This window comes from Condylura cristata, unplaced genomic scaffold, assembly GCF_000260355.1.
Source record: "Condylura cristata isolate star-nosed mole 26May11 unplaced genomic scaffold, ConCri1.0 scaffold00008, whole genome shotgun sequence".
Lineage (NCBI taxonomy): Eukaryota > Metazoa > Chordata > Mammalia > Eulipotyphla > Talpidae > Condylura > Condylura cristata.
This window is the reverse complement of record NW_004567109.1, coordinates 20,802,782-20,811,572: the sequence shown is the minus strand read 5'-3', so window position 1 is coordinate 20,811,572 and position 8,791 is coordinate 20,802,782. Positions and strand designations below refer to the sequence as shown.

Here is an 8,791-nt window from a genome sequence, read left to right as displayed (position 1 = left end):
GGCCCTGTCCAGTCTCCCGCCCTCCAGAGTCTAAGCCAGGGACTGTCTGTGGAGAACACCCCAAACTCTTGGTCCCCCGGGGGGTCAACACCACTATTCCTCCAAGAACCTCCCCGCTAAGAACGGCTCAGGCGAGCTTCGTGCTGGCCAGGAGGACCTGGGGGCCCAGGCCACGTGACGTGCCAGGGCGGCCTGGCTGGCTGTGGGGTGACGGACTGGACCTGTGCAGGGCCTGTCCCTTCTCCAAAACAGCGTTGCCACCTACCAGGGGCCTGAGGAGAGCACGGGCTATTCCGGCCTCCAGAACACTGGCCTGCGCCTCGGCAGGGAGCTGCGGTGTAGACAGACCCTCACCAGGGCGCCACGTGGAGGGCCGGGCAGCGCGAGCCCATGAGGAGGCAGCGGGAGGCCTGCTCCACGCGCCCGGCCCTCGGCTGCTGACTCCCCACCAGCAGGGGCAGCTGGGTGGGACCCGGGTGGGGCTGTGATGGGTGCTGCCCTCCTGCCTGCGCACCTGGCCTGCAGAGCCTGACCCTGGCCCTGCGTGAATGCTCAGGTGGGCAGGCAGCGCCCCAGGGTGTGACCGGTGGTGTCCATGCTCGGGCCCCCGGGCCTGCCTGCCCAGGGCAGAGGTTTCTACCCAGGAAGGAGCCCGTCAGAGAAAACACCCTGGTCGCAGGCGGCACCCCCGTTTGCCGGGGGCGCAGGAGGCCCCTCCTCGGTGACCCTCCCAGACTGACACGCGGTACTGACCAGGGACTGCAGGATGGCGTGGTTGGTGGCGTTCATGCAGGAGTCCAGCGGGAAGGAGCACTCCCCCTCGCAGTAGTAGGCCGAGTAGCCCTGGGGGGCAATGACCCAGTCCTGGAGGGAGAGGGAAGGAGGTGAGTCCCGGCCGGGCCCCTCCCTCCCCCAGTCCACTTCAGGGCCCAGCTCGTGGCCACGGCCGTGTCAGCACTCTCGAGTGGCCGCCCTCCAGGCGTGACCTCCCCCGTGGCCCCCACAGTCAGGGCCAGGCGGTGCTGTGCCTGCCGCCACCATCAGGCCTGGCCTGTCCCCTCCCCGCCTCCGTCCACAGGGCCTGCAGCTGTGGCCACAGTGAATGCCCAGGCCACTGCCCAACCGGTCAGGGAGTGAGTGTTCCATGTCATGACTTTTATAAAACTTGCACTTTCCCACCGTGCGAGAACGCACCCTCCCTCTAGAAAACTGATGCAGGGGAAATGCAGAAGATTCCAGGCATGCGCCCCCATGATCCTCGCTCCACCTGGAGACGCCCGGCCCTTGGTGGGTGCGGCCATTTCGGGGAGCAGGAGACAGAACTTACCAGCCAGTCGAGGTCCCGGAAGCTGACGTAGAGCTCGTGCCGCCGGCACACCTGCCGCAGGTCGGCGCTGGCGCCGTGCACGCCGTCTGCAGGGGAAAGGGGCAGCGGTCATCTGGGCTCCTGCTGTGCGCAGCCATGGGGGGCTGGGGCCAGGGCAGGACACCGTGGGCCTTGCTGAGCCCGTGAAGGGCGGAAGTGAAGCCAGTGGGTCTCCTCCCTGCACTGCTGACGCTGACCCCGCTCAAGAAACCTCCAGGCTCCCCGCGGCTCTCAGGGCCTCTGAAGCACCCCTGCACCCAGCGCCGCCTCCCCCGGCTTCCGGACCGAAGGTCCCCCAACGCCCATCGACAGCCCAGGGCGCACTCGGACCGGGGAGACCCTAGGGTATGGGTGGCGCCGGCTCTCCCCACCTCCCGGCCTTTCCCACCCGACAGGTGCAGGTGCGCACACTGAGGCTTCTGCAGGCTCCAGGGCAGACCACCTGGGCTGTGCTCCCGGGGCGCCTGATTCCCAGGAGACTTCTGGGGAGCCTGGGGCCGGGGGAGGGCAGACGCCCAAGGCCTGAGTGTGCAGGGGCTGGTGACCGGCGCAGGAGGCATCAGGAGGGGCGTCTGGAGCGGGACTGGGGAGCCGGCCCTGGCCCTCACCAAAGATGCCTGGGAGTTTGTTGGGGTGCGGCAGCTCGTTGGTTTTTGTCGGCAGCCTCCTCTTCAGGGGCCTCACAGCCCGAGGGGCCCGCACGGGACTGGGGCTCGCCCTGAAAAAAGTGACCATGAAAGGCTGTTTGGAGCGCGGGGCCCGTCGCCCCTGCAGACCGGCCAGGCCAGGATCCACGCTGTGCCCTGAGACAGAGAGAGGAGAGGGCGGTCACTCTGGGGTGCTGACCTTGCCGTGGACACCACAGGGGGAGACCAGAATCCACGACCAGCCCAGCCCCCTGCAGCAGGTCTGAGGGAGCCCGGGGAGAAGCCTGAGACGCTGGGTGGGGTGGGATAGGGGGTGTTTACGGGGCTCTCGGCTGCTTCACGCCACCTCACAGGCCCCTCTACACCGTCCTGAGCTCCCACTTCACTGAGAGACCCCAGAGGCCCCAGGGCTGGCCTGACCCTCCCGGGGGGCGCGGGGCAGCAGCCAGGCTCCCAGCCGGCTGCAGGACACCCAGGGAGCCCCACCTCCCGTCCAGCTCCGGGATGTTCAGTGGATTTTGCCCAGCTGACGAGCAGCTGCAGGAGGCCTGGCCCTTGCTCTGGGAGGCCCCCAGAGCACACAGCTGCCCCGACACCCCCCGGGGACCCACAGACCCAGTGGGTGGGGCCACCTGACCATCGTCCTGAGCTGGGCTCCCCACACCGACCCCCCAGAGCCCACAGTCTGGGTCACCCTGCGGTGGGCAGGGACGGGAGCCTCAGCCCCAGCAGAAGGCTGTGGAAAATGGGGGTGTCCCCCATCCTGAAAACACGCTGACCCCTCCACCAAACCACCTTTGTGGTCGCGTGTCCTAGATGACTCCCTGGCTTTTTCACTATCAAAGCAACATAATGAAAGTGAAAAAAGCTTGAGGAGACAGGTCACTCATACACCCCGGGTCCCTCCACGCGTCACGCTCACGTCTCTGGGGTAGTTTCGCGCCAGCTTAATTTACACAGGTGTGAGCATGGCCAAGACGTCTGTACTGGCCCCGGTGATTTCACACCAACACCTTCGTCATCTTTAGGGTCCAGCGGGGACGTTCAGCCCGCGCAGCGACGGGTCTCAGCGCGCCCCCCGTGGGGACCCTCGGGCGGCTGGCCGGTGCGGGGTGCCCTCCAGGCCCCGGGCTCTCCCAGCACAGCGGGGGGACCCAGCCTCGGGTCTCAGCCTCCCCTCAGCGGGCGGAGCCACGACGCCCCTCCGTAGACCCGCGCGCACCGGGGCTGAGACCACAGCTTCTCCCAGACACCTGGGCTTCTCCTGGCTTCTCGCCACAGGTACGCCGGCCATGGCGAGGAAGGAGCCCTGCTCCCCTGGGGGCATGTGACTCAGCCCGTGCGACCTCCAGCCCTGCCTACGTTTCCCAGCCGTCAGTCCCCGCTCCGTGCGCGGCTCACGCTCACGCCTGCACTTCCCTACGCGGACACGCAACGCGCCTGCTCCTCGGCGAGACGAGACGAGGGCGGCTCCATCGCAGCTCCAGCCCCTGACAGCGGCCCCACCTGTCCTGCTCAAAGGTCAGCCCTGAACAGGTGCTGTGACCTGCACCCCTGGGCCGCGGCTGACAAAACAGGAAGCTGTCCGGGGCTAACCTTTGACCTCTGACTTCACCAACACCTGCACCCTCTGCTCAGGGGCGTCCTGCTGAGAGATTGTTCCTGCAGGACATGCAGGAGGCCCAGAGAGACGCCCTGCGGGGAACGTCCCGAGGACCCCGGTCGCGGCCCAGTCGTGGGGAGACAGAGCCACAAGACACGAAGGCCCCAGGCTCCGGGAGGCGGCCGAGCTAGGAGAGGGCGACACTGGTCAGCCCAGCTCCGGACTGAAGTCCATACCCAGCTGACACCAGCATGGCCCTGGGCGGGGCTGCCCTCAGGCCTGAGTGCCCGGGCCTGCCCCAGAAGCCCTGAGAGCTCCATCCACCAGGGGCCGGGCTGGTCTGCTCTTCCTTGGGCAGCTGCATCTGTGGACCATTGAGGCAGGGAGTCCCGCCGGGCGCCTGGCCAGGCCTGTGCTGGGGGTGGGAGCGCTTGGAGGCTCTCACAGCTGGACAAGGAGCCCCGTTTAGACACGCTGGGGCCCAGTGGGGGTGGCGGCTCTCTGTTTGCAGAGCAAGCTGCAGCAGACCCAGCACCCTCATCCTTCCGGCTGGGGTGGAGGCAGGTGGTCAGCCCCTCTTCTGTCAGAGGTCTGGCAAAGGACGCTCTGGCCTCCTTCCCAACTTTTCCTCCCTTGCCCAGCTCATCCTCCTGGGCTCTCTGTCCAGCTGGCTGCAGGGAAGGACCTGTTAGGAGATATGAGTTTGATGCCCCACTGGCAAACCCCTTTCCAGAAAGGCTCTGGGGCCCGGGGTCCCTGCCTGCAGACCTGCCCTGGGGGTGCTGGCAGGCATGCTGTCCCCTTGGTAGTTGGCAGGTATGTGCTCGGGATGGGGCCATACGGAGGCTTTCCCAGTAGGCTCCACTGCATATGTGGGCCCCACAACACCCCCGACCTCACCCCATTTCTGAGTCTCCCTAGTCAGGTTCCAGAAGTCTTGGCAGCTGCTCCCCAGCACCGGAGGTCAAGCCCTACTCACAGCCCCTCTCCAAACGTATGAGGCCGAGGCCGCCCCTCCTCTTCCCCAAGGCTGCCTTCTGCTCTGGGTGCCACCTCACCCTTTCCTGAACCCCAGCTCAGCTGCAGCCGTGGGTGTGACCTCAGTGCTGCGCTGAAGGGCAATCAGGATGCTGGGTTGAATCCTTAGAGAGAATCCCAGTGTGGGAGGCTGCTCTGCGCTCCTACTGGACATCTCCCGACACCCAGGGCAGGGCAGATCCTCCCCAGAACACCCCAAAGCAAGCTCTGGAAAAGGGCCCTCCCTAGAGGTGCCCCGGATGCTCCAAAGGGGTGCAGCCTCTCTTTGTTTCTCCTGCGCCAACTGCGTCCAGTCTGTGTGTGGCCTTCCCCACGGCCCAGGGGTCAGCGAGACCACTGGTTTCTCTTGACCAGCTGCAGCTTGTTCTCACCAACCTGCTCCCATCAGTTTTATGTATCTCTAGAGCTTCAGAGAAAGCAGGTGCTCCTGGTCAGTTTTTAACAACACACACACACATACCCCTCCATTTTGGTTTCAGAACTATGGATTCAGGATGAAACATCTGCTGCCTCCTTGGGTTCTTCGCAGTGTTACCAAGAGGTGAGTTTGGGGTTCCACAGCAGAGAGGAAGGAGGATGCTGTTCTGACCGCAAAGGAGCACTGTGATATGATGAGAACACCCATGGTGTCCACCAGCTAGGTTTCTGGGATGCAGCCGCCCGAGCTCAGCCCTGGGCACACATGGGCGGACTGTGTCCGATCGAGGAGCCTGGTGGAGCTGTGCACATCAGCTGTCCTCCCCTTGGGTTGCTCCCTTACCACCGGCCTCCCAGATGGCCTTACTCCCTTTCTAAAGACAACTATATTGCCATAAGGAGAAATGAAAAGGGGTGGGGGTGGGGCAGCTCAGGGAAACAAAATTTAGCAATCAAACGAAAGACCCCGGAAGAAAAGCCAGAGGCCTTATGTCCTCTGAACCCCTCACTCACAGGTAGGTTTGTGTATTGTCCACCTGGTAAGGGGCCCGGGTGCACTCTCCGTGGAGTTATGCCCTCCCCCACCGTGCTCGCCTCCACTTCAGGGTTCGAGGTGAGAACTCTTCCTACTCTGGTCTCAAGCTGCGTGGATGTGACAGGCATCCTGACTGCTGTCATTTGCTTGGTACTTACAGAAAGCACAGTGCCAGCGCGAGTTCCCCTTTATCTTTAATTAAAGTTGCACCCCTCTTGAGAGAGCAAAGTCGATCTAGAAGTAGAAAGTCTGAGCTGCCAGGAGAAATCTAGTCCAACCCCTGGGGAAATGCGTAAACGTGCCCACGGCCCCCTCTCGTGGGCTCCTCTGCGGTCTGACACACACGCGCTCTGCACCGAGGTTTCTGGCCCGAGTTAGGTCGCCACCTGCTGCATGGGTCTGAGGTTTGGCGAGACGGCAAAGGCACTCCCCGTGCTCCTTATGATGTCCTCCACTGTCAAGCCTGCCCAGAGCTCAATCAGCGTCAGCCCTTTCTTCTTGTGCACGTCAAACACAGCCTTTTCGGTGATGATCCGGTCCACGCACTTCTTGCCAGTCAGGGGCATTGTGCATCGTTCCAAGATTTTGGGCTCATTATTCTTGGTACAGTGCGCCATGGTGACCACCACTCTGGTCTTGGGGCTGGACACCAAGTCCATCGCACCCCCCATCCCTTTCACTTTCTTTCCAGGGATCATCCAGTTCGCCAGGTCACCGTATTTGGAAACCTGCATGGCGCCTAACATGGTGAGGTTGAGGTGCCCACCTCGGATGATGGCAAAGGAGTCGTCGCTGGAGAAGAAGCAGCCCCCGGGTATGATGCTGACGGTCTGCTTGCCCGCATTGATGAGATCCGCGTCCACATCTTCTTTCCGTGGAAATGGACCCAGGCCGAGGATCCCATTTTCACTGTGAAGATGAACCGTCATGTTTGGGCCGATGTAATTGCTGGCATGCAGGGGGATGCCAATGCCCAGATTGGCATACATGCCGTCCTCAAACTCCAGAGCCGCGCGCTTGATGATCCGCGTCCTTACATCGCACACACAGACGTGTTCCTCCTCCTCTTCCCGGAATGTCAGATGCTCGATTTTTTTCTCATATTTCTCCCCCTTTATTATGCGATCTACGTAAATGTGAGGAATATGGATGTCTTCTGGGGCAAACGACCCCACGTCCACAATTTCCTCAACTTCCACCACTGAGATGTCTGCAGCTTTGCACATGGGCACGTTGAAATTCCGGGCACTTCTCCTGAAAATGATGTTTCCGGCACGGTCCGCCTTCCAGCCTTTCACCAAAGCGAAATCTGCCGTGATGGCGTACTCCAGCAGATAATGGTGCCCGTCGAACTCCCGGATCTCTCGCGGGTTACTGAGGATGGCGTGGTGGCCGTCCCTGTAGTACCTGATGGGCACGCCCCCTTCCTGGACCAGCGTCCCGTACCCCGTGCGGGTGTAGAAGGCGGGCACCCCTGCACCGCCGGCGCGGATTCGCTCGGCCAGCGTGCCCTGGGGCGTGAGCTCCAGGTCCAGCTCGCCCGACAGGTACTTGCGCTCGAAGAGGTGGTTCTCACCCAGGTAGGAGCAGATGAAGCGGGAGATCTGCTTGGAGGCCAGTAAGAGGCTCAGCCCGTAGTTGTCCATGCCCGCGTTGGTGCTGACCACGGTCAAGTTTTTCACTCCACTCTTGTTCAGCGCCGTTAACAGGTTCTCTGGAATCCCGCAGACCCCAAAGCCCCCGACCATGATCTTCGCCCCGTCAGAGATGTCTTTCACAGCCTCGCTGGCCTTTGTGTAGAATTTGACGCGGGCAGGAACGCTGGTGGCGAAGCCACGGACACGACCCTTGGCCAGCGCGGGCCTGGGGCGCCCCACCGGGCCGCAGCGTCCGAGCGTGGAAGCGAGGAGCCGCAGGGCCGCCATCATGGCTCCCGGCTCCAAGGTCTGGCGGGGAAGGCGGGCAGCCTGGGGAGTCCTGCGCCCTTGCCTCCACGGTTGCCGCCGCAGCGTCACAGAGCTGGGAGGGCGCCCTGGGCGGCAGGGCACCGCCCCCCAGCCCCCCAAGGCGGGCGCTAGGAGAGCTCCCGTCACTGGCGGTGGTGGAGCTCTCCTGAGGGGCCCTAAGGAAGGGAGCCACCCACACATCACTCGACGGGAGACCCCTGCCAGTCTGCCTCTGTCCCGCTGCTGCCCAGGGGACCCGCTCCAGTTCCATGCCTGGAAATCCACTTGAGGGTCAGGGGATCCCACACCTGTCCCACTCTCACCTGTCCCACTCTCACCTGTCCTGGGATGATGTTTCCATCTCTTCCAGAGCCCTCTAGCACCTCATAAAGCTTAATTTCCTTCCTCACAGCTGCCTCTCCTCTGTTTCTCCCCAGCGTAACAACACCACCTTTTTAAAGTCCACCGGCGCCACCTTTTTAAAGTCCACGGGCACAATCTCTATGTTACCAGTCTCCCCACTGGTGTCATTTTCCAGCTGCCAACATCCACTCCCGGCTGTCACCTGGAACTGGCTCCAGGTGTTCCTGACTGCATGCTTGTCCCCACAGACTGCTCATCCCACTGCTATCTGGGGTCTTTATTTTATACATCTATCAGAATTTTTTATCAGATAATTTTTTATGCCAGCTGAGCTTTTCAGGACAATTGTCAGTTTAGTAGTTCCCATAGACCCAAGTCCCAGTTTTCCCTGAGAAAAGGTGACATTTAAATCCCTACATACATTTGGCAATGAACCCGTCTTGGTATCTACTGAGTAGGTGCCACCGTTTATTCAAATTTCATTATTTTTCTCAAATGTCCTTTTTCTCTTCCAGGATCACACATGACATTTAGCCTACAGTGCTTTAGGTTGTGCTGGTCACAACTGCTCAGAATTTTACATATTTTTAAAAATTAGAATTATTTATATGTGCATACAAGAACTGGGGTACAGGCTAGAGATGCAGGGAGTGAGAGGATTCACCAGCAGATCTACTGAAACACACTGCTGTGGGTCAGCAGGGGCTGAGGACAGCTTCATAGTGCTGCGCTTTAACCCCTTGCACCACCAGAGAGGGCCCTCATTCTCTTTCTTTTTTTTCTTTTTTTTTTTTTTAAAGATTTATTTATTTATTCATACAGAACTGGGGTACAGGCCAGAGATGCGGGGGGTAAGAGGCTTCACCAGAGACAGAG

At 61.5% G+C, this 8,791-nt stretch overlaps 2 protein-coding genes across 2 annotated transcripts in view; both read right to left on the bottom strand.

The window, feature by feature from the left end:
• Positions 1 to 4,808, bottom strand: part of LOC101619672 (bone morphogenetic protein 8A) — a 5,372-nt gene extending 564 nt beyond the window's left edge. The window contains exons 1-5 of the mRNA XM_004679444.1: positions 4,802 to 4,808; positions 3,610 to 3,675; positions 1,975 to 2,169; positions 1,328 to 1,413; positions 754 to 864 (exon numbers count right to left, since the gene is read on the bottom strand). Coding sequence (XP_004679501.1) covers positions 754 to 864; positions 1,328 to 1,413; positions 1,975 to 2,169; positions 3,610 to 3,675; positions 4,802 to 4,808 — 465 coding nt within the window. The remainder of the gene's footprint in view (positions 1 to 753; positions 865 to 1,327; positions 1,414 to 1,974; positions 2,170 to 3,609; positions 3,676 to 4,801) is intronic.
• Positions 4,809 to 5,980: 1,172 nt separating this feature from the next.
• Positions 5,981 to 7,531, bottom strand: OXCT2 (3-oxoacid CoA transferase 2). Its single transcript, XM_004679443.1, has one exon. The coding sequence runs from the start codon at positions 7,529 to 7,531 to the stop codon at positions 5,981 to 5,983; it is 1,551 nt and encodes a 516-aa protein (XP_004679500.1).
• Between the last annotated feature and the right edge of the window lie 1,260 nt (positions 7,532 to 8,791).